General features: G+C 35.0%; 1 protein-coding gene across 1 annotated transcript in view; it reads right to left on the bottom strand.

Moving 5' to 3' along the window:
• Nucleotides 1–649: 649 nt before the first annotated feature.
• Nucleotides 650–25,881, bottom strand: part of LOC146141170 (uncharacterized) — a 65,134-nt gene continuing 39,902 nt past the window's right edge. The window contains exons 37-64 of the mRNA XM_083392830.1: nt 25,583–25,724; nt 25,043–25,218; nt 24,457–24,682; nt 23,676–23,803; nt 22,805–23,060; nt 21,796–22,030; nt 20,776–20,863; nt 19,734–19,962; nt 19,045–19,140; nt 18,092–18,211; nt 17,236–17,436; nt 16,509–16,651; nt 15,587–15,812; nt 14,689–14,782; nt 12,217–12,380; nt 11,266–11,473; nt 9,834–9,996; nt 9,053–9,158; nt 8,382–8,459; nt 7,426–7,517; nt 6,763–6,925; nt 5,884–6,119; nt 5,304–5,490; nt 4,378–4,626; nt 3,963–4,128; nt 3,022–3,252; nt 2,299–2,502; nt 650–747 (exon numbers count right to left, since the gene is read on the bottom strand). Coding sequence (XP_083248956.1) covers nt 650–747; nt 2,299–2,502; nt 3,022–3,252; nt 3,963–4,128; nt 4,378–4,626; nt 5,304–5,490; nt 5,884–6,119; nt 6,763–6,925; nt 7,426–7,517; nt 8,382–8,459; nt 9,053–9,158; nt 9,834–9,996; nt 11,266–11,473; nt 12,217–12,380; nt 14,689–14,782; nt 15,587–15,812; nt 16,509–16,651; nt 17,236–17,436; nt 18,092–18,211; nt 19,045–19,140; nt 19,734–19,962; nt 20,776–20,863; nt 21,796–22,030; nt 22,805–23,060; nt 23,676–23,803; nt 24,457–24,682; nt 25,043–25,218; nt 25,583–25,724 — 4,705 coding nt within the window. The remainder of the gene's footprint in view (nt 748–2,298; nt 2,503–3,021; nt 3,253–3,962; nt 4,129–4,377; nt 4,627–5,303; nt 5,491–5,883; nt 6,120–6,762; nt 6,926–7,425; nt 7,518–8,381; nt 8,460–9,052; nt 9,159–9,833; nt 9,997–11,265; nt 11,474–12,216; nt 12,381–14,688; nt 14,783–15,586; nt 15,813–16,508; nt 16,652–17,235; nt 17,437–18,091; nt 18,212–19,044; nt 19,141–19,733; nt 19,963–20,775; nt 20,864–21,795; nt 22,031–22,804; nt 23,061–23,675; nt 23,804–24,456; nt 24,683–25,042; nt 25,219–25,582; nt 25,725–25,881) is intronic.

Below are 25,881 nucleotides of genomic sequence, written 5' to 3'. Positions count from 1 at the left end.
GGCAGCTTATAACCTGAGACTGGTTTCACCAATTCGTCAACTAGTATAAGCCTAAATAAGATTTAAAACCAGGGTTTTTTAGTTTGTGGAAAAATGTTTAATCATGACTAATGCAATTTAGTAGGAAAAATAAAATTGGGCGTATAGTGTTTATTAAATTGAAGCAAAATATGCTTTAATAATATCATTGCCTCTACATCAGGGTTTCTTAACCTGGGATGCTGAATCAGACAAAGAAAATGAATTAGCCAACTAGTTAGTTGTATAAAAATAAAATTACAATGGTTATTTAAGCAATTATAGAAGGGGGTGCGAGAAATCGTTGGTGATTTGAAACTGCTCTACACCAACGTGTCATGTGTATGCCTATGATTTTATCTTTTTGAAGATGACAACCCTAGCACAAGAGGTATGAACGTAATTTTTGGCACTACTACTGCAAAGAAAAGAAGTATTTTCCAATGGTGTAAGTGTATTAAACATTGAAGGCAATTGAACAGTGATTGGTAAAAGCACGAACGCTATGCGATAAAATATTTACAACACAGAGTCAAAATAGATAAGAATTAAACAAGATTGCTTTTAGACACTACACTAGTGCCCCACATACGTATGCATATTGAAAACCATAGAGCTTTTCAAAGCGTTTTTACAAAACGGTGGCTTCATTCCCATTTTTGTAGGTTTCGTTGTCATCATGTACAAGAGATTTGCCCTTGCTTGGCCGGAATCGGACGATCTTTAGAACTGCAAGACAAAATTGTATGTCTTTTTTTCCATGTTGAAAATGAATAAAGAGTCATTCGAAACGTTCAAAATGATACCTACTTCTGTATGGACTTTAATATTCTTATTGCGTTTTACTACAACCTCCAACCATTATGCTCCAAAATTATATGTATTTTGTACAGTTATTTATATGTGATGCGTCTCACAGGGTCGCTGTATTTATTACTTGTGTTGTAATACGTGCCTTGCCAATAAATACTGCATATTAAACAACACATATCTTCAAAACCCAACAAAAGTTAAAAAAGGTCAAAAATCCGAGATAAAAAAAAAAATCTGAGATACATATTAAGTTTGTTACTTTATCTTCTCAATAGTTGTAGTTTTTTTGCTATTCTTGTTTTATTACCTTTTTTTCCTAAACGCAATCATATTGAATGAAGAGTTTTAGAAAATAACCACTTGCCCAACAAAGGCTCAAATAACATACAAGTGAATTTTAAGCCCCATTCCATAAAAGACCTGTACAGCATTACAATGTCTAAATTGATTTGAACACAAATGGTCAAATTTCTGTTCTTGAAACAGAATTATTTTGTAAACCAGCCAACGAATACACTTAAAGCAAGCTTATGTCAAAGAAACGACTAGAACATCATGAAATGAGGGTGAATCTGCTAGCCAGCGCCGTACCTATTGTCGAAAATGGTTTAATGTCCAATTGTAAACGTAAAACTTGTCTAAACTTTAGTGAAGGTTTTTTGAAAATAATCACTTCTACAGTAGGTTGATTGACAGGCGAATTCTACGTCACAATCGAAAAACGACTATATTTCTGTTCTTGAAATTGAATTATTTTGTAAACCAGCTAACGAATACTCGTAAACTTCCCCGACTTTAAGCAAGTTTATTCCAAAAAAGACTCTAGGTCAGCACAACAAAGACTAAAATGATTGACAAAGCGTATCATAGGCAACATTTCCAAAACGACTAACAACATAACAACGACTAAATGTATTAAGAATATCAAAGTCCATACTGAGGTAGGTAACATTTTGAACGTTTCGGATATATATCTATATTCATTTTCAACATTAATAACAAATGAATAAAGAGTTAATCCCAAACGCTCAAAATAATACCTACTTCTGTATGGGCTTTGATGTTCTTATTACGTCTTACTAAAACCTCCAACCATTATACTTTAAAATACTAGAATGATGGACAGGTGGAATAAAGAGTTATTGTAAACGTTCAAAATGCTTCCTACCTTTTTATAGGCTTTGATATTTATTCTACGTCTAACTAAAACTTACAATCATTATGCTCTGAAAGTCAAAAATGATTGACAAATTTAGTTACTAGCCAGCCCTGTAGTTATGAAGAAGGCTAATTCAGTACAACATAAACTGAAATGACTGACAGATGTACTTACTAGCCACAGTATACAAACAACTATAGTTTAACACAACAAGCCTAAAATGATTGACAGGTGGACTTACTTACTATAGCTACCGTCGAAAAACAACTAGTTCACAACAAAGGTTCTAATAGCACAGATGTACTTACTGGCCAGCGACGTAGTTGCGAAGAAGGCCAGAGTAAGGGCGAACATGACGTACATAGCCGTTTCAGCCTCTTGAGTGCCAAGGTCTATTCCCAGGAAGTTAGGCTTGACTATCTTCTCCGTCACTCCTTTACCGGTCGTGGTCGTCACCGGGTTGGACGTGGTCGTGATCACACCCGGCGTGGTCGTCGTCATTTCGCGCGTGGCTGTGTGACGTAACAAAGATTAACAATTGAACAGGCTTTTAAAGTTGGAAAAGGGTTGCTATAGGGCAATTTTGTTAAACAAATCTAATTAAAGCACAAGGGTGGAAAATGTAGTAGGATAGTTGATTACCAATTGTAAAAAATAGAAATGAATCCAATATTTTCACTTTGTTTTGTCACGTTTACTTGTCGGGATGTATTAAACTCCAATGTAGTTTTTCGAAATGCTATATTTTACCTAAATCTGAAAACACATTCAGAAACCTCCAATTACCCATTTTTTGGCCCTTCAATCGTTTAATTGTAAATATTCGGAAACACTTTTTGTTATTATCCTTTTCAAGCCTTTAAATATTTGGAAACATTGTTAAGCATAGCGTCCTACTTGTAGGAACTGCGCTGCGACCGCATTTTTTTGCGAAATTTAAAAATAAATTCGGAAAAATATATTACCATTTTCTAAGCTTTAAACTTGGATTGTTAATATTTTGAAACACTTTTTATCAAAAAACTTCTCACTTGTAGGAACTGCGCTTCGACCGCAAGCCTCAAGTCCTTCTTCAGGAAACGACTTGCCAATGATCTCGGTGAGGCAGTAGGTCGACTGCTTGGGGGTTCGGGGTCGTCTCGGGTCACTGAAGTTGACCCAGTGTAACCCGAAGCGCTCACTGTATCCCTCGGCCCACTCGAAGTTGTCCATGAGCGACCAGGCGGTGTAACCCTTCACGTTTACTCCGTCCAACTTCATTGCTGTAAAAGCGATAAGTTGTTATTGGGGATATGTTAGACTTTACCAATCTTACAGCCTTTTACTCGCGCTTGTGCTTCTACTTTACTTCGAGCATTTTAATTGCTTTCATTTCTACTTTGACCTGAATAAGCACAGCTGTGGAGAGCTAGTTGAGAATTTAATACAATTTTTCTTGATATATATGAATTTAGTTGCTGATTAGGCTGGGGGCATAACGGTTGGAGGTTTTAATTATACGTATAGGAATCGAAACTAATACAGAGGTAGGCAGCATATTTTCAATATATTCAAAACTTTAAAATCCTATCTACTTCTATATGGGAAAAACTTTAAAATCCTACCTACTTCTATATATATGTTATTAACCCCTAATAAAAAAACTCGGGACTGTGTTCGGATCATTAAGCCTAATACAAGTTTAAAAACGAAGCTCACCATTCACCTCACATTTAACCAATAGCCTAACCATTAACTCAAACTTATGCTTACGGTTTTATTGGAACTTTGTAACAGTTTAACTTCTAAAAGAATTGCATTACTTTTATCTACACTTACTGCAACCTCAAGCTAAAAGTACAAGAGTAACCTTTGTACTTTATTTATCTTTAAGAACTTTATTTATCTTTAAGAACTTTATTTATCTTTAAGAACTTTATTTATCTTTAAGAACTTTATTTATCTTTAAGATCTTTAATTATACTTTATTTACCTTTAAGGACCTCGTTGATGTATCCATGATAAAACTCTTTCCTCCAGAAGTCATTGAGTTCAGCGGAGGACCCTTCTTCCGACATCCCGTTCTCGGTGATGATGATTGGAGGATTGTTGTACTCATCCTTGATCCAAACGAGGAGTCGACGGATTCCCCATGGGACCTTAAAAAATAGAGAAACCCGTTTAGGTTTACTGAACACATTTGTAAGATCAACTTGCAGCTTTTGTATATACTTAGGGAAAGTTAGATACAGCCTAAGTTGAAATCATATTTTTCATCATGCCGCTTGGATCTTTACATTTGCAACAAAATTGGTTTAAATATACAAGTCAGACATTAAAAATTATCAATAAAATAACTCAATAGGGTAACTCCAAACCATCCAAAAATCACTTTTCCTACTCTTTACCTTTTTGAGCCATTCAGAAGCGGCTTGTGGCCACGTGAAATCCTGTTCAGTATCCGCCTCTCTATCCTGGAAGTATCCAACGTCATTCACAGTAGATGGGTCATACGAGTCCCTAGCCAGGTTTGTGGTGTAGTGATTGAGTCCGAAGAAGTCGGAAGTCCCTCGGATCAGATTGATCTCATCCTCCGTAAAGTCCGGAAGACGCGACGTGGACTCGCCCTGAGCCATGCTACGCTCTCTGACGTAATCCTGTACGTAACAATGGTGATGACGGAGGAACCACATCATGGTATAAGTGAGTGTGTACTGAAGGTCATTCGTTTTTAACAATCATATTTTTTACAATTGCATTTTGTTGTTGTACTTAATCGACGTGGGGTTGGGAGGTATAACATTACAACCCGTACTACCATTTGGGTCCACACAAATAACGTTGTTGAAACAATGTTTCATGGTGATTACGAACAACTAATACAGAATATACTGATAACCGTCGGGCACTTAAAACAATTATATATATTTTCAAGTTTGAAAGTTTAATTTTATTAAATTTGTACTTGAAAGGTCAGGTAAGATACTTTATCGTTGTGGAACCAAATCTCATGAAACTTTAACTAAAGCAAATTAGTCGGTTTAAGTTATATACAAAACTTTATATTTGTATTGTATTAAATAATAGAATGTACCAATATAAAATATAACAATATAACAATCATATAACTTTCTTTAAGGTTTGATATAACGCCGTATGATTTCATTTTGCACAAGCATTTAAAGATCAAAGCCTCATTTGAAAGCTAAGTTTTAAAGAAACGAACGATAAGGAAGTTGACCAAAGGTGCGATCTAAACCTCCTCAAGCAAAACAGCAAATCGTCAATGCAATAAAAGGCGTTCAATAGTTAAACTTAAAATACATCTTCCTACCTTCATCAACTGAGGGTAATCCCCGTTGTAGATAGGGTGCATAAACCATCCCAAGAAGAATTGCATCACTCTGTCTGTTGCGTCATAATCGACGTGTCTGTAGGGGTTTCGGGGTTCTGTCCAGTCGGAGTTGCAAGTTATACCGATCTCGCCTCCCTGTGTGGGTCGGAATGATTCGTCGTATAATCTGTAAACAGAGAATATGTTGGCAATTGTAAGTAATAGTTTCCTGAGTTTGTTATACAGCCAGGTGCATATGGAACATATTGCTGATGTATGCTGTGTATTTCTTGGTCAATTTCGGGGCTCGTATTGACTATAGGACGACGTGCTTATATGCGGTTTAGTCATAAAACCTGTGTGCATTCAGTATGTTGGTGATTGTGAGTAGTTATTTTCCGTAAATTACTCGATAATTCCTACTCGACTAATCACCTATTGCGTTTTTGAGAATATTTTAAAAAGATTACAAAATTAATCCTCAAACACAAAAAAATAATTAATACCGTCCAAGTGTAATTAACTAATGTGCATACTTGTTTAGCCATTCTAACATAACTAAACCTACTCGACTATTCACCTGTAAACTCTTGCGTGCGCGATGAGTAGATTGTGTCCGGCTTTGTACTCAGATCTTCCCGAGTCCATGATGTTGGGCGAGTGGGCACCGGTCGAGTAGCCGAGTACAGTGAACACCCAGGGTTCGTTAAATGTAATCCACTTCTTGACTTTGTCGCCGAATCGAGTGAAACACATCATTGCGTAGTCGTAATACAAGTCAATGATTTGCTCGCTAGGCCAACCACCGAACTCGTCCTGAAATAATAGTGTTGTGATGAATTTTAAACTAAGTTTTGATTAGGCATATTTATACACTAAAGCCTAAAAAGTTTGGGTAAAAACTCGTTCTGGATGATAAAGCTGTGATAAATTTTAAACTTTTTTAGTAAAAATATCAAAGCCCATACAAAAGAAGATAGCATTTTGAACGTTTAGAATAACACTTTATTCATTTTATGGCCAACCTCCGAACTCGTCCTGCAAATTGCGTTTTTAAATTATTAGCTATATAATTCAAATGAAATGTAGTGCACAACTTTAAGTGATTAGAAAAACCTATGTAAATGTATCACAATAAATACAACTGACAAAATAATGAAAAGGGGTTTTATGTAATTTAAGGCCATTTTTAGGATTTAAGGTAATCGCTACAAGACTTAATCTTTATACGAAAATCTCTATTAAAGTCATGTATTGTATTTTATTACTATAAAGGAAAACTTATAGGAAATTTAGCTTGCTAAGGCACTACTAAACTGATCAACATATATTTAAAATACATACTCATTTTCCAGCGGCCAATAAAGTCTTGGACAGGCCTCCTTTTTATGTTTTAACATTCGTTTTCAATATACTCATATGAACCTGACAAAACACACTTATAAAATAAGCAGCTTACCTGCAGGGTCTGGGGGAGATCCCAATGGTACAAAGTGACCATGGGTTCGATTCCTTCAGAAAGCAGCCCATCTATAAGACTCATGTAATAATCGATGGCTGCTTGATTGACACCGTCACCTACACGACCAGTGGGAAGCAGACGAGGCCACGAAAGTGAAAACCTGGATAAAATAACAATAAGAGTCTTTAGGGGACAGAAAGGTTTAAATAATGACTTGACTTAAGGGCACTTAACTCACTGTTTTTAAATGACTTGACTTAACTTAAGTCTTTTGGGCAAAATTAATTGCCTCGACTTAAGTTTTTTAAACAAATGATTTCAGTTGAAATGACGTGTTTTATTGTTGCACATGAAACAAATTGATTGCTATATATTGGATGTTTGTTATTTTAAAGTTGAGTTATTGCTCATATAATCGGAGTTTATCAAAATAATTTAACTTTTATGATAAGAGATAGACTTGAAATTGACTTGCTCTAATTATGCCTAGACTGGGACTTGACGAGTTATTAAATTCGGTTATAAAATGTCTTATCGTGGTTTTATTTGGGTTTTTAAACTTTGAGTTTTATTGGTAATATACATGTCAGCAGAACCGCGATCGACAGAAACCTGCTGCCAATGATTTTGAAATCTTTAAAGATACGCCTTTTAACATACCTGTAATGGTTCACGCCAAGGCTTTTGATCATGGCAACATCGATATCAGCTTTGTTGTAACTGTCACAAGCAACATCACCGTTGGTGCCATCCTAAAAGAAAGTAAACTTTCATCTTAAATGCTTTTCGGAATTAACTTTTATTAAAAATGAATATAATGTTGCTGCCAAGCTTTAAATAAAATGTTAAATTGTTCTTCCGGTGATATGTTTTAATAAATGTACCAAAGCTTCGATAGGCGAAAAAATATATGCAGCAGTCAAACAATAAATACGTGTTCCATTGATTTTTTCTTTATTGTTGGACTGCTATATATTGTTTTGCCAAGTCGCAAAATCATTAACCTGATCACGATTTCCTGTATAATTTATAAAAAATATTCCTGGAAGAACAATTTTATAATAAATAATAAAAATGGTTGCACTTGTTTGTTAAAACATATAAAGAATTTCTAAAAAGCTAGAAGTACAATTGTGTTTTATCAAAAGCAAGTTTGACTCTTTAAACATTTCCGCCAGCTTTGCAGACTTGATTTGGCTAAAATAAACAAAAATTAACAGCTTGCACATAACACAGGAGTAATTGCAACAAATTCCGCTGACTTTTTGAACATAAACTTGGTAAATATTGAAGATAACAAGCTTGTTGGATAATATTAAAACAAACGGATAACAAACGATAAAATAAAAAAACTGAACTTGCAAATGAATTCGTGTTAGTTTAATAACGTTGCCAGGCTTACCGATATTGAACCTGGTGCATATGTTATATTATCCTGAAGCGAAAATGGTTTAAAAAGTTGTTAAAATATATCATAACCAAGAAATATTCAAAGATGTGTCAGTCTTCTCACGGGCGTTAGTTCGAATCACACATAAGGACCAGTGTTTTCGTGCTAAATATTAACGAGTAAATGTATACATTAATCAGGAAAAGAGTAAGAAAGCACAACATACCGAAATTAGTCCAGGAGTGTGCGAAGTTCTGTCCCATATTCCTTCACCTTTACCGTCGGCTTGCCACGCCCCTTCAATCTACCAATCACAAGCGAGATTAGACTCTTAAGCATAGTTCATATTTTAATGTGCAATAAGGAACATTAAAGTAATTATACGTATTAAGAAAATCAAAGCCCATACAGAAGTATCTTTTTAAAAGTTTTCGAATATCTCTTTATTCATTTTCAACATAGACTATGTATTAAAGAGTCATTCGAAACGTTCAAAATGCTGCCTACTTCTGTATAAGCATTAATGTTGTTGCTACGACTTACTACAACCTTCAACCATTATACTCCAAAGTCATTATAGAAAAATTATCAGTTTTTTTCTCCTGCTATCAATTTAAGGGACTCAATACTCTCTTTAATAGTTAAAATGGTCAAACATGTAATTCTAAAGCAGAACTGACAAGTTGTATGTTGTTATAACAACTAAAATTGTAAAAACAACATGAACAAAAACGTCAATTTCTAAAGCAAAGTTAAAGTTCCAAATATAACTAAATCCTTCTATTCACCTTGGTAATAGTCGCCTTTTTTTCTTTACAAGAACATTTGCCGCAAAATGTGTACCCATTGATGAAGTGACATTAATATCTGATAAACCACTTTTAAATATTTACTTACTTGGTACGAAGATGTTGCCACAGCCCATATAAAGTCATCGGGGAAGTCCCCATTTAGAACCTCGTCACGTGGTAAAGCTGGGAAACCGTTGTTACGAATCACTTGGCTGTAGGTGTAAAAGTAGTAATATTAAACATGAAATAAATACAAGGATTCTTTTTAATATTTGCTTTTTCAAAGTAGCAAACTTATGCTGCATTACCGTGTATAATAATAAGTAAATCTAAATATGGACATTACGAATAAAATAAAACATTTGTTAGGTCAATTAATACTATAACTACTACAATGCAAGTTGTTATGAAATTGGTTATTAAGTTAACAAGTATAATAGTAACTAAATTTAAATATGAAACCTACACCTCAAACAAACATTGTTTTTTTTTCGGCCAAGTAATAACTATCACTACATAGTGTTTCAAATCTGATTTACTAAAAAAAATTGTTTTTTATTTTGGTTATTTAAAATTAAATAATAAAAAATAGTCTTAACCCTAAAATCGTAAAAATACTTTGTACTTAAAACGCGCAAGAGAATAAGCTGGCAATAATTATGATAGCGGTAATAATCATAGTATTTTTAAAGTAACGGATTGTATTTGACTTTGAAAAACAACTCTCCGAAGGCTATACGAGAAAAAAAATAGAGTTTGGTGTTTCAAGTCTTCCAGCACTGGAGAATGACAACTAAAATAGTCATACCTCGTTTGAATGACCCCTAAAAACTGAATACAAGGTTTACTGTAGTTAAGTCATACTCCCCATACGCAATACTACTTACTTGTAGAATACAGCCGATCGTTTTGGGCTCCTTGGTCTTGAATCATCGTCGAAGTCGACTTGAAACAAACCGAACCTTGCTTGGTAACCCGAAGACCACTCGAAGTTGTCCAGCAGCGACCAAGCAGTGTAACCCTTCAAGTCGACACCGTCCAACTGTTGCGCTGGAGTAAAAACAACCAGTTAGCCTAATACTTACCAGAGCTTGACGAGGTAAGAGTTGCAATGAGTTTAAAGGGTCGTCAGTAAATTTATACACAACAAAAATAAAATGTTACACCCTAATGTATTTAAAGTTTTCCAACTTTTTTAATAAATATTGCAAAACAAGCATTTATGAACAAAGTTATAAGCGAAAAAAAAAATAAATAAATAAACAAAAGTGTAGATTTTATCACTGTCAAACATGAATGATCTTATAAAGTTTTATTAAATACAAAGAAGTCGTAGAAAGATATTTTTACAAAGCCCTCACTTGACGAAGAGCTTGTTAAACAATGACATTTATTCACAGTTTTATCGTTACAAAAGTGTTACATTTTGACCTGAAATGATAACAAAATGTCAGGACATTAGGTTGATGTTCACAGAATCAGCAAAATCAACAAAAAGTAATGGTAGATTTATAGTTGTGTGTAACTATCACTTGCTGAGAGCAGAAAAGCAAGTTTAGCAGGACGTTGATGCATTAGTCGCGTTTTATAAATGGAGTAGTGTAAATGCAAACCGAAGTATATTAAAAAAACTCAGTTAATTTCACCTAGAAAACACAAGATTTTTTAAGCTATACTATTTATTACGATAAAATTAAGAAAAAAACGCGGTTGTTACCGAATCATCCAACAAACGACACACACCACCAAAACAACCCATTTTACAGATTTTTTGAGCAAGTAAACATTATTCTAAAACTATAAGGAAACAACTCTACTCGTTACCCTAAAACAGGGGTGGCCAACACGCGGCTCTTCACCCTTTTATATGCGGCTTTAACGTTTATGTTGCACTTATGATTTTTTTAAATGTTTCGATTTCGTTTTGTTGAGTTATGGATTTTTGCCGGTTCTGACTCAGATTGTTTGCCTTAAGGCCGCTGTATTTCTTGAGCAATACATTTGAAACAAGATAAACGCAAAAATAGGATCAAATAATATTGATAAATGGCATTTTTTTGAGAAATGTGTATTTTTTTATTTAATGCATCGCGTCTCCTTCTAAACTAAAATTTTGTCTATTTAACGAAATAAAGGCACTTTTTTCCCGCTTCGCGCGATCGCTTTGTGGAGTTTTGAGTGATAGGCCCATTCATTTCGTTCCATGTGTGTAAGGTATGGCTTTTTCGGCTCTCGGCATCTGACTGGTTGGCCACCCCTGCCCTAACACCAAACAAATGCACACCACCAGAAACACCCCTATTTGCAGACATTTCCCACCTTTCAGAGCCTCGTTGATGTAGGCTTTGAAGTATAGAACTCTCATCTGATCATCGACAGTTGGGTCAGATGTGCCAACCCCATTCTCAGTGATGTAAATAGGAGGGTGACCATATTCCCTATCTACCCAGTTAAGGAGCCGTCTCATGCCCCAAGGAACAATCTGAAGCCAGTCTGGGAAAGCCTGGATAGCTCCGTCTATAGGAGTCTAAAGAAATAGGAAAAAAAATTAACACCCTGTAATTGGTGTTAATCGTTTCACAGACGCAAAACATAAATTGACCTTCAAACGTGTGTCTAATAACTAAGTTCTATAGCAATGGTCGCGTATTACAATGAAAGAGGGTTCAAATTCCGCTTGATATGTTTTTATGCACCTCGTCTTTCATATTTTTGGATGAATAGATATTGATACATGAAATAAATAAGTTAACAATCCAAGGCCAACCATAAAAAACTAAATTGTTTAGTGCAAAGGTCTGACGAAAATTGAAATTAGGTCAAAAGCCATAATTATAATTAAATTTCTTGGTTGCAAATACGTGACAGCCATGATCTGGCATTTTCAAACCATTGATTAGAACAAAGATTCCTTATTTCAACGGCTGTAAGTTAAACCTAGCTGAAGTTTCTTTGTCGAACGAAATATAAATTGACAAATTACGTTAAAATTAAAGCTTAAAGCAAAAACCAGTAAATCTCACATTACTTTTAAGTTTAATTGAAAAAAATAACCAAAATATTTTTTATTATTTTAGTATGGTGTTAAACCTTATTTCACAATGGTTTAACCTAAAAATGCTTAAAACATGCCTAATCACAGCGTAATTTGTCAACTAAAACTTATTTTCAGCAAACAATACGTTATTACTTTAAAATAAAAACATGAAATAGTAAAAAAACATATTTGTTTTACATTTTTTTAATTAATAAGGTATTTTCTCTTTTTACCTCATGCGTATCCCTGTCATGTTCATAGTTAGGGGGGTTCGGATCCCTCTCCATATGTGTGACGTAACGTGAAGTGTAGCCGTTCAGCGCAAAGAAGTCGTAAGTTCCTGCAATCTCCAACTTTTCCTCCTCAGTAAACTCAGGAAGACGTGAATCGGCCATGCCTGGAGGATGTATAAAGGTCAAAAGGTTAGAAGGTCAGGAGGTCAGGAGGTCAGGAGGTCAGGAGGTCAGGAGGTCAGGAGGTCAGGAGGTCAGGAGGTCAGGAGGTCAGGAGGTCAGGAGGTCAGGAGGTCAGGAGGTCAGGAGGTCAGGAGGTCAGGAGGTCAGGAGGTCAGGAGGTCAGGAGGTCAGGAGGTCAGGAGGTCAGGAGGTCAGGAGGTCAGGGGTCAGGGGGTCAGAAGGTCAGAAGGTCAGACGTTCAGAAGGTCAAAGAAGTTCAAAAAGTTCCAAAAAAGATGAAAAGTTAGCAACGATTGTATCTTTTTTATATTTTACACAGATATCAGCTCCGCATTTCAAAGTATGGGGCTTAACTAATTTCACCAAAAAACAGATAAACACACGCTATGACGCAAAAATGGATTTAGCCCCAGTAGATTAAAATTATTTACAGTTCGACGTAAGGCTAATTAAAAAATGTCAGTGATTCCGTGGGCAACAACAACATACGATATAATGGTTAATTCACTACTTTAAAAATACTGTGTGGGGCACAAAAATAGGTACCACAGGCCGTATGTTGGTAAAGGTTATAAAAATTCGAGGGTGTAAAGAAGTTAATGCTTTAAAATATAATTATTATGTAACAAATAGTTATTTTACAAAGCCAAAAATATTTAGTTTCACAAAAGCAAAACGTTATTCTTGTGAATAATGTAATCATGTTATATATTATCACAACACTAAAATAAATTTATAAAGCAATGCAAAATAACAAAATATAAACAGAAAAGTCAGAAATTTTATTTTTTATATATTAGTTTTAGCCAAAACATTATTTTACATAAATGTTCACGGCCTTCATACAGCATGTAAGCAATTTAATGTTAATTATCCAAAAAAGATTTAGCAAAGCCAAACAGAAATAGCGCAAAGTTTTGGAGCAAAACATTGTTCCCCAGGAATAATGTTCAGTGACTTCTTAAAGAATGTAAGCAAGTAAATGTTGGAAATTATTGCCAAACTAAAATAATTCAGCAAGGCCAAGAAAAGGAGCATAAAGCAAAACACTGCTCCCCAAGACTAATGTTCAATGACTTGAATATGTAAGCAAGTTAATGTGATATAATATCAACCAGAGTTGTAAACAAGTCATTTAAAATGATTTAAGTCCCAGTCAAGTCATTGCAAAATAACTTAAGTCCAAGTCAAGTCATTTGTAAAATAACTTAAGTCTAAGTCAAGTCATTTTAAAATGACTTAAGTCCCAGTCAAGTCTTTGCAAAATAACTTAAGTCCAAGTCGAGTCTTTTGTAAAATGGCTTACGTCCAAGTCAAGTCATTTGTAAAATGACTGAAGTCCCAGTCAAGTCATTGTGAAATAACTTAAGTCCCAGCCAAGTTATTTTAAAATGACTTAAGTCCAAGTCAAGTCATTGTGAAATAACTTAAGTCCCAGCCAAGTCATTTGTAAAATGACTGAAGTCCCAGTCAAGTCATTGTGAAATAACTTAAGTCCCAGCCAAGTTATTTTAAAATGACTGAAGTCCCAGTCAAGTCATTGTGAAATAACTTAAGTCCAAGTCATTAGTAAAATGACTGAAGTCCCAGTCAAGTCATTGTGAAATAACTTAAGTCCAAGTCAAGCCATTTGTGAAATTACTTAAGTCCAAGTCAAGTCATTGTGAAATAACTTAAGTCCCAGCCAAGTCATTTGTAAAATGATTTAAGTCTCAGTCAAGTCATTTGGAAAATATCTTAAGTCCAAGGCAAGTCTTTTGGAATAAGTAATAAGTCAGGTCCCAGTCCAAGTCATCAGTTGCGCAAGTCAAGTCGCAGTCAAGTCATAATTAAAGCAAGTCAACTTTAAGTCACGTCCTTGTCACAAAAATAAACGTTAAACTATTGGAATTGTTAAACAAGGACGATTATGAATAATAACTGAACTAAAAAAAATGCAACATATAGAAAGCAATTTGTTTTATGTGCAAGCAATTGGATAAATAGCTCAATTTTATGAAAAAAATACCTAAACAAAAACATCATTTCAACCCAAGTCATTTGTCCAAATGACTTAAGTCAAGTCAACTCATTGGTCTGAAAGACTTGAGTCAAGTAAAATCATTTGTCCGAAAGACTTAAGTCGAGTCAAGTGATTTTGCCCAAATGACTTAAGTCAAGTCAAGCCGTTGAAAAACAGTGACTTAAGTGCACTTAAGTCAAGTCATTGACTTATATCGCCACACTAAAGTTATTTAGCAAAGCCAAGAAATTAGTAGCGCTCATCACCATCTGGTCCAAAACCTGAACCTTGCTCGGAGCTCTTTGCTGCCACCTGCTGCTTCACCACTTCTGGGTAATCCCCGTTCTTGAAAATCGGATGAGCGAACCAACCGAGGATCGACTGAAAACAACAAAATGCATTTATGTGTGTGCAATAAATTTATCTTGGTTTCTAGATTTGTAACTAAATTTTAGATGATTATACAATGGAAAGAGTTTAATTTTGCAAAATAAAAAAACTTTACGTAGTTGTTTAAAACAATTTACAATTGAAGAAATATTGTGCATCGATTACCGTTTTTGCTGCATAAATACTGGGTTTGTAAAGTATTCAGTTCGCATTTATTAACAAGGGAGTTATTTAAAACACTTTCGGTTTTCTAGCATAAAAATTTAATATTTTGATTTGTTTGTCAAAGAAATCACTGCAAAGATTACACTTTTTAATATTTTACCAGATTACTACAAATATTTGAAAACAGTGAGACTACATACATAATAATACAGTTTAGAACAAAAACTCTGTTCGTTTTAGATTTTTCTGACTAATTTAATTTATTTTTAACTATTGGTGTTATGTAGTATCGTTCGAATGTCTAGCTAATAATTGAAAAACACACATCCGTTTAGGAATTTGGTGATTACAAAGAACGTTTTAGCCACGTTTGATACTTAAAGTTGGCACTTAAAACCAAAAAGTAGAACACGTTATCAATTAAATTGCAATATTACAGTTTAAAATATCCACACGATATCCACACAAACGTACTACGATTTAAACATGATGAATAATTGTTTGGAGCAGATTTACCATTAATAGGTGTATTAAACCAATTGTCATACTTTTTTTTAAGTTTACAGCAAACAACAATAGCAATCTCGCTTCCTTATCAAACCACGCCCCCTTTTACACAGCCCCGCCCACCTGCATGAACCTATCAGCAGCCTCCACATCCTTGGGGTCATCCGGGTTCATGGGTTCAGCCCACTCACTACTTAAGGTCATCCCGACCCTTCCAGCTTGAGCCGACTTGTACTTTCGCTCGTAGAGACGATAAGCCTTCGCGTGCGCTTTAATCAGGTTGTGGCCTGAAATGTACGGGGCTTCCCCGGGCTCGTAGGGACCTGGGGCGAACACCCCTAAGCCGTATCTGCGGCGGAGATAATAATAAGATGTTAAATAACGAATATTATGAATTGCTTAGCCAAAAAGGTCGAGCAGATCGACATCAACTTGATTAGGACGTTTTGATACGAACATATATCATCTCCAGTTACTGGCGAATACCCCTAAGCCGTGTCTGCGGTGGAGAAATTAACAATACGTTAAATATGGTTCATGAGCAAAATTAAACAAAATCCTTATACTTAAAAAAACGCATATTTTATTTTTGTTTTGATTCCTAAAGTATAGAGATTGTTTTTTCAAAACCTCATCTTTCAAACGTTTTCACATAAGCAACATTAGGCATAAGTTTTATGCAAACATTATATATGTTTTCATTCTATTTTAGTTCATAAAGTAGTGATAATTTTATCTATTAAACTTCATACGATTACCTGGATAGGTTATCGAAACGTCGGTACAGAATAAATAATTGTCGGAAGAACCTTCTTTATAATTAAACTTCATACTTAATCCTATTTCTAACTATATCGAAATTCCATTATCAAACTTATATTAGTTTAAAACGCTGAAAAATATAAGACTAAGAAAAATGAGTAAAAAAAAGGTTGAAAGTGAGCTTATAACTAAACCACCATTTTAGTTTCAAAACTTAAAACAATGAATACACCAAACCATAAACCAGACCCTTCAGTAAACCTAAAGTTCGTTTTATCCTCACCCCAGCCAAGTGACAACATAAGGTTCGTTGAAAGTGATCCAGAACTTGACACGATCACCAAAAGATCCGAAACATTGATCGGCGTAATCGACAAAGTGTTGAACCACACTCTCGTTAAGGAGACCTCCGTGGTCTTGAAGCGCCTGGTTTGTAAGAAAAACGAAGTTATTTGTAAACTTTACCACCAGCTGAGAGTTCTAGTTAAATCCTATACTTCGCCTATTAGTTTGCACTGATGATCTCACCTTTATATTTACCAACAGCAGCAAACCTAGAACCTAGAAGCCGATCATTCCTCGTTTTATTGCAATCAAACTATTTCAGAGGTTCTTTAACTTTTTTACCGCCGGCAACATCATAGAGTTCCAATATTTTATGTTAGAAATTTTGTAAATACATCTATTTCTATGAGCTGAGCCTCTTCCAAATGATTTTTATACATAAAATATGTAATCGAACTGCTTTGAACTTATAAGAATCATCTTGGTAAACAAAAACAAAAACATAGGCCAAAAAATATGCAATAGAAAACGGCATGCTTCATCTAAAAAGATTTTCATCATACAAAAATATCAAAAACAACAAAGCGATTCCGTGAACAAGTGGTATTCAAACTTTCTAAAAAACGATATAAAATGTAATTTTCAAACCTAATTAGCAAAAAAACATATATTTTCATGTGAGAAAATAGTTATAAGCAAACTATAAAAGCCTGTTTCGTTGCTACCTGTGGGAGATCCCAATGGTAAAGAGTGGCCACTGGTTCAATTCCTCTGCTAATCAGTTCATCGATCAATTTGTTGTAATAATCCACACCAGCCTGGTTGAATGAGGCCTTTGTGCCGTCGGGAAATATCCGGGTCCACGCAATCGAGAAACGATAGTGTGACACACCGAGAGATTTGGCAAGACCCACGTCTTCCTTGGTCTTAATGAAGAAATGATAAATTTACAACATATTCAATATATTTTAACCTAATGTTTGCAATAACTGGCAAGTAAATTAAATAACCATAATCTAACCTGATGTAGTTTTAATATAAAACGTTACGTTAGAAATAAAAAATAGAAATACTTACATTCACATTTTAAAAGTTACTATTTTCCAATAAATCAATACAAATGTGAATTTTAGGATGTAAAAGTTTTTTTTCTGCCATGTAAATAAAATGAGTTTAAAAAACAAAAGCGGATTTAAAAGTGGAAAATATTTACAACAGTGTTTTTTTGGTACACGTACAATACACTTATGTAACTATAGTACCACTAGTGAAGGTTTTTAAGATGGTAAGGGACAGCTTTTAGGTCTTTGCACTTAGGAAACTATTTACAAAACTAACAATAATGAAACTACAAGTCAAAAATAAAGAGTGAACCATGAAACAAATGAAAAAAATTACATCGTTCATTAAAAAGATTTTATAATTAACGTTTTATTTAAAGTTTAACCTACTTTATTTTTGAAAAATGTATTCATAAGGCATTGTAGCTCAAATAAAACAATTGTTTAGATTAAAATAGTTTAAATAATACAAAATTTTAACTCAAACCCTTCAATTTTAACTTAGTTGTTTTTCATTCACCTTATGGTAGCTGTCGCAAGCCACATCCCCCGTATCGTTGTTTGCGATTTTACCAGGTGTGTGTGAGAATCGATCCCAGATGCTCTCACCTTTGCCGTCCTCGTCCCAAGCTCCCTCAATCTGAGTAGGAGAAGTTTTATTTGCCACGCATAAGAAATAGTACAAATACACAGACTGTCAAAACAAAGCTCAATCCTTAACATGAGTTAGAGAACTAGGTATTTTAATGACAAAACGAAGGCCACAAAGTTGGGGTATATAAGCATAAGCAGTCTGGCAGAATCTTGCCATTGACTACTTTTTAAATTAATTGATTACTTTTTAAAAAATAAAAATAATCTACACTGACTTTTCCTCACTAAACAACGTGCTTCGCACTTCTTTTTAAGAAAGGTACAACAAATTAATTCCTACTAACTGTAGTGCGTAACGTTTCTACATTTCTGCATTTTAAAATATAATAATAATTTTTTTTTGCACTAATGTTCTTCGGTTTTCTGGCTCATTCTTCGGCCGCCATAGTCGTTTTGTATTCTATTTGAATAGAATATGAATCCACTTGAGTAAGCCTTTGTGTTAACAATAATTTCTGTTCGTTGATAAAGACTTAGATTGAAATAGATTGTGTTGCAACTAAATATCACAAGAAAAAATGGCTGTGAAAATACTAAATCGCAAATTCGACCGAAAACATCTTGTATTTGATAAACAAATTAAAGCTTTATTTTTGCTTTTTAAGTCACATGTTCGAGGTAAATTCAACACGTTCTAGTCCCAATTATATGAGCCGGGTCACCTAGTTCCATTTTAGGTCATGGTAAGTGCTTTTGCTAACTCCGCTATTCCATTCACAAATAAATCATAAAGCTGAAGGAAACGTAGCCTTGTTGCAACACTAAAAACAATTATCCAACTACCGTATTTTAAACAAAAATGTAAAAAAATTGTCAAACCTGGTAAGCAGATGTGGATACACTCCAGGTGAATCCCTGCGGGAAAGTCCCGTAGTGGAACATGTCGCGCTCCCAAGCTGTTTCTTTGTTGAACTCCTGGAAACATTAATAAATAAACAAAGTCAGCCAGTTGGAATGCAACTTGAAGTAAGTAGAATCGAATCGCAAAAAGCTGAAACCGCTCGCCTTGGGTTATCGTCACACGTCGGTGGACACTGGTCACGTGCATTATGACGTTATATTGGGCAACACAGTTGGACAATACTTGATAAGGCTACATGGAGTTCTTAAATACTAAAATAACATTGCAGTGTTCAGTGGGCCACAAAATTTCAGAACAACTGGCTAAAATGGAGTAAGAACATCAAAGCCCAAATTGAGGTAGGTATCATTTTGTGAACGTTTCGAACAAATCTTAAATTAATGACTTGTAAAAAGGGTTGTAGTTAGGCGTAAATTGTAGGAAGCATTTTGAACGTTTCGAATATCTCTTTACCTTAACAAATGAATATACAGATAGTCGAAACGTAAAAAATTATACTTACTTCAATATGGTCAAAAAGGCTGAAAGGGCTTGATTACAGATTACACATTGTGTATATGTATGTTTCAAGTCTTTCAGTTTGGCCTTTGATATTCTTACCACGTATTTACTAAAACATAAAGTCCAAATTAATCAAAACACGCACCTCCCAAATAGAGACACTCGCTTGCGATGGAATGGCTGACGCCTCCATCATATCAAAACTCGACTCAGTCGAAGTGACGTCACTTGCTGATGACGTCACGGACAGCATGTCGACGAGTTGGTCGGTGGCGAACCCATTGTCGGCCACCAGTTGCATGAACTCGGTTCCGAAGGCCGTTAAAGTTCGATTCTTGTATTCAGCAGCAAAGTCGACGTGGTATAGACCGTACCTGCAAAATGTGGTAAACACTGCTAGTTTGTAAAAAATACAAATTAATTTATTCGAAAACAAAACACGTTAAAACGGTCTCCAAACAAGGATCGATGTAATATAAACTCTATATTAAAGTTGTGTTAAGTAACTGTCAGTTGTTAGAATAAACTAAACAATTTCACTAGCTGGCGCCATTTTGCAACAAAATACCTGAATCTCAACCAAGAATCAGAATTTAAAGATCAGCAGTGAAATGAATGACAATTAAACTGCCTCAAGATTTACAAAAACAATCTGTCCTCTATTAAGGCTCTTTAGATGTTTTATGTAACTGTTAAACAGGGTAAAATTTAGTTAGTTATAAACATATTTTAGGTCAATATAAACCTAAAAATACTAGTTGAGGCGAGTTGTGTTTATTATCAACAGGCAATAAGTCAAGCACACCATTTTTTTGTTTTCATTCTAATTACCAAAAAAATAGAAAATAAATATATTATGCTATTTACATCGCAGAAATTGAATTTTAATTAAAAGTTTAGTTCAACATTGTTAAATTAAACTAGGCCTACTTATAACTAATGAATTGTCCTATTAGGTTTTCTTGTAGTTTAATTGGCGATCACGAATTCGTTCTTTGTTGGCTTCGTTCAAACTTCACCAAAGTATCAGATTAGCAAGAAGGTTACTTTTGTGTTTGATGTGATTTATAAAGATCTATCAATACTTGAAGCACTTTTAAAGCAGATAAATTAAACAAAGAACTTCTTATAATCAAAAATCAGAATCTGCCGTAAAGTTCTCTTTAGCATGTCGCACTCTAGTTTACCTGGCTGTGTATCCCAAGTGCCACTCGTAACCATCCAAGAAAGATCTTTCAACGAACCCGACCACATTCACACCATCGCTTACTGATGCTGAAAGCACAAACACATGTTATTAAGAAAGATGCCAAGTCGCACATGCAAAAGTGTTATCAAGTTTTTTTATACTACCAAAGGGACATAACAATGCATTATAGTTTAGTATATAACACGCCGCGTACATTTGGGCATGGCTTGCAAAAATCAGTATGTTGATTTTCGTGCAAGCAATTTAAGGCGAAAATCGCTATTATGATGTCCGTTTTAGTTTTAGGAGCATTTTCACGACCGCTAACTCGTGTTCTGCTTGAAAACGATATTTTAATTTGTGATCAAATGAAGTTACATATGTGGTTGAAAGCATGGTTTCATACAACAGGTGTTAAAGTTTGAATGTAAAAAAGGCGAAAAGTGATTTCAACGGTTGAAATTGAGGCGTCAACAACTAAACGACGACAACAGGTTAATATTCGGTAAGTTTCCAACTAGTCCAAAACCAAGAGATTTATTTTTACTGAACTTTAATGCGCATGTATATGTGTTCAACAACTGTAATCTAGGCCTTCTGAAGCTGCCTTTTGACCAACGATTACTGCTTACGTATCATTGGTACACCTGAAGCCAATAAAGACTAACTGAATCTATCGATCAATGATGTAGACAGGCTAGAAAAACAACTAGCCTTTGTTGAGGTTTCGAACTCACGTGAAACAACCATAGCACTGTTGCTTGCTGCATTATTCTGTTCGCAAAACTAGGCTGCGGTGAGGTTTGAACTCACGACCTCGTTCATACCAGGACCGTCGCTTTAACAACTGAGCTACACAGGCTCATAGAGGAGCTAGCCAGTTGTTTTTCTAACATCATTGATTGAAAGATTCGGTTAGTTAGCGATGGCTTCCGGTGTACTAAAAAATTGGAAATTTAAAGCAAAAATCGAATAAAACGAGTTATACTGTACATCTTAAACACTATTCGCGAAATACCTTTCAACGCTTCGTTCACGTATCTTCTCCTGTACTCCACTACCTCAGTACTGCCCCATAACGACGCAGATTGAGCGTCCGGCACACCGCTAGCGGCGACTAAGAGCGGCGTTTGGCTTCCGTAGGTGCGACTAATCCACCCAAGTACTTCCCTTAACCCCTTGGGCTCCACATAGATTTCCGGGTCGACCGTCTTTGGCCATTCCACGTCACGACGTATTACGTCATCGTTGACCTTAAACCACACGGAGGTCAGTTGAATTTTTGCTATATACACACTTGCGTAACACCTTTTGATTCCGAGTCAACTGACTCAAAAAAAGTAATGAAATATCTGTAGTTTAAATCGCTTCCGTAAATGTTGTTCACTGTAGACTTTGTTTTCTTAAGTTGCACAACAATAAATTAAATCTTGATTCTTTAAAATTTGAAATATCCACATGAAGCGGTATTTAACAAGACATTACAGGGATTACATTGTGGTTTTACAGGACCTGGCTTCTAATAAAATACGTAATGAGTGCAAGTTACGATGTGGTTTCGCATAACTAATTATCTCACATCTAGCATCTTAAAACACAAAAATCAGTTTTTTTTAATCAGGGTCTATAATTAAACAATAAGGCAAACGTAATACAATAAAATGGACTTTTTTAATTGGGATACACATAAATATAAATTACTAAAGAACAACTCACGTTTAAATATCTAAACAAACAGTAACTTGAAAAGAAGTTGGGATTTTTTGCTAATGAAAATTAAAATAGTAAGAAATCAAAGCCCATACGGCAGTATAGGTATCATTTTAAACTTTTCGAATAACTCCCAATTCATTTCTAACCTAGTGTTCAAGATGATACATACTTCTGCAGGGCTTTGGTTTTCTTACTACGTCTTACTACAACCTCAAAACATTATGCTCCAAAATTAAAGTATTTCTTCAAAAAGCAGAAAACGACGCCCATTACCGCGTATACCACACAAATACACAAGAACCAATCCAACTAACCGAATATGTAGTGTAGTGTTCCACCGCCCAGAAGTCGTAAGCGCCCGAAGGGTCGGCCACGAAAGTCGGAAGACTGACACCGTACTTGTGACGCATAGAGTGGGGGTAATCCCCGCTCACAAGAGGCCCTGCGAACCAGCCGATCGTTTGTTCGAGGAAAACTTCTCTGCTGTCATAATTGGCTTGGATGTGGGTAGACTCTGGTTTGGCCCAGTTTGCAAGAAGGGAAAAGCCAACTTGACCCCCGTGGGTCAGTCTGTAAAAAAGAGGAAAAAATGATCAACATATACGTTTTTTTGTGTGTTTTTTTTTTGTGTCTGTGTAGCTGCCTTGCTCTAATAATGACTTAACAGTGACTGTACGTGGGCAATTGATAACTAGGACTGTGGCTTGACTTGTAGTTGTTTTAAAATGATTTCACTTGGACTTAAGTCATTTTAAATGACATGTTTACAACACTCCTATACATACAGTCCGCAATTAAGTAACTGTTTTTGTGTTGTCGTTATAGTAATACGATTGTGCATTACAATTGCAAAAAAATGACCGATGTTGAAGGAATTTAGTGTTTTGAAGAAAAAAAAAGCTCGAAATTTATTTTTCCATTCACAACAAAAGTTTTAGTTTTATTCCATTTTAGACGGGTATAAGCAAAAATGTAATGCCAAGCCAGTTGTCCTAAGCACAACATCGCGGGGTATTTCGACCAAAAGCTGTCGGGATTTTATATCTATATACAATTTATCTGTTCTATAAATAACGTGATCTTTCTGGTTTCCTTCAATATATAGAGACTATAAAGGTACCAGTTCCCACTAAAAATTACCTGTTGAATGATGACTACAACTTGAACCCAACAAGATTTACTCACTTGTAGTTTCTCTCGTAGTCTTGGTACACCTGCTTGTGTGCGTTGATCATGTTGTGAGCTGCTGTGAGGGCATCGTTCGTGCTGTTTAACGCAGGAGGCCATTGTGTTCCCATGTAACCTTTCTCGATCTAAACAAGCAAGACAAAAATATTTCAAAAGCCTTACAAATAGAAAAAAATTGATAATGTAATTTTATTTGGTTTCTCTGATAGCGAAAATGGATTTTGTGCATATGCGTGAGATCAAAATAACGATCAAATAACAATGTACAAAAACACATAAACTTTACTGCAAAACAACCATTATTTATCGAAAAAGCAACCTTCGCACTTTTATTACGATTTAAAAAAATAATGTTTTGCCGAATTGTCTAAGTTAGCCGCGAATGTGATTATAAAAACCCTTCGGTGAAATAACTGGTCTGTAATACCCTTCCTAATTACAACACTGGTTTCTAAACTGCACTGTATAAGCAAAAACGCTATTTTATTTCCAGACAAATCTGCTGTTGTTTCATTCATAATATGGAAACAGAACATCTTAAAATTATTAAAATATATAATAAAATATCCACTTAAAAATTTTAACCTGAAAAAGAATCGTCAAATTCAAAACACATTAAAACCTACTATAGGTCTAAGATTTTTTATTCTTTTTTAATTAAGTAAAATACTCATTGGAGAACTTCTTTTATTACCTGTTTGTGGTATCCGTTCTTACAAAATATTCAACATTTTACCAAAAAATGAAAAAAATAAAAATCATTCCAATTCCCAATCACCTCTGCGAGCGGCGACCCAATGGTAATCCACTTATCGACGAACTGAGCGTAGAAGCTAAAGCACTGACTGGCATAGCTGGCGAACTCAGTAACGATATTACGGTTTGTCCAATCGCCAAGTTTTGCTGGTAAGTCGTGCTCGTAAAGTACAGCGATGATCTTAATGTTGTTGTCCCTCAGCTCAGTGAAAAGGTTAGTGTAGTAAGCGCTGTCGCCTGAATCAAACCTGAAACGCACAAAAGAATGGAAAACTTAATATAAAGTTTCAATTTAACACTGTTTCGTTCGTTAAGGATCAATATTGGGCCAAATTTAGTTAAAAGGGAAATTAGAGTTATTCTAAAAAAATCAACAAGCTTAAAACAGTAAAAAAAATGATAGCTGCAACTTGTACTGCAAAAGTTGGCAAAAAAGCCGATAGTTATAATTACGCCGAGTGCTTTACGACGACAAAAAAAACGTTTAATAATGCTACAGTATCAAAAACTCTATAAACCAATATTGTGCATCAGGAATAAAAGCCTACACTAATCAAAATATGCTATAGCGAGTGTTAGTTAAAAAGCCACTAAGGTTACCGACTTACCTTGTCCAGGATATTGAAACCCGGTAGTGGCTAACACCGAGGAATTTAAGCAGCTGAACGTCACTCTGATAGTTGTGGTACTGGTCTGCAGTAACCGCCGCTTCCATCCCACTAGAGGTGTTGGCCCATTGGTCCCAAATGCTGTCCGAAGACTTTTGGTCGTAAGCTCCCTCGATCTGAATTAATCAAACAAGTATCGTTTTCATTCGATTTCTTTACAGTAAACAGATTCTATGGGATACAAGTATATAAAACAACAACGAGCGGTGGTAACTAGGAAGCAACGCAAACTAATTAGAAGCTGCTAAACTTTTTTATAAGTCATTTCACACTGACCGCATTAAATATCAAATTATTTGCATTTTCTTGCTTGTTTCTGCTTATATATAAGCCTTTTTAAAAAAATTATGAAAAAAAAAATAAAGTTTTGCTAAAACAAAAGTTTATAAAAAAAATAAAGATAAGACAGTAAAACAAAAAAACAGTAATAATAACAAATATCGTCATTTAGACACCATAGGTGACAGTTTCATTTCTTACCGAAAATGCCGATGACGACACACCCCACATGAAACCATCGGGGAAAGTCCCGTACTTGATACTGTTCGAAGACAATGGAGGAAATCCGTTTTGAGCGATTTTGGAATTGTAGTAATATACAGATCGCTTGGCACGCCGAGGTCTGCAATAAAATAACGACTTGTTAATCGTCAGCCGAAAATAGTATTTAATATTTGACAAGATTTTGTTAATCGTACTTCATCAGGACAAAGCACAAACTATTAAAAAAGGGGAAAAACATAGTGCGTAAGTATTTTTTGTATAAATGACGATAAAAT

The sequence above is a fragment of the Ascidiella aspersa genome, chromosome 6 (assembly GCF_963924565.1).
Source record: "Ascidiella aspersa chromosome 6, kaAscAspe10.2, whole genome shotgun sequence".
Lineage (NCBI taxonomy): Eukaryota > Metazoa > Chordata > Ascidiacea > Phlebobranchia > Ascidiidae > Ascidiella > Ascidiella aspersa.
The sequence above is the reverse complement of the archived record's forward strand: the minus strand, read 5'-3'. Positions and strand labels throughout refer to the sequence as shown.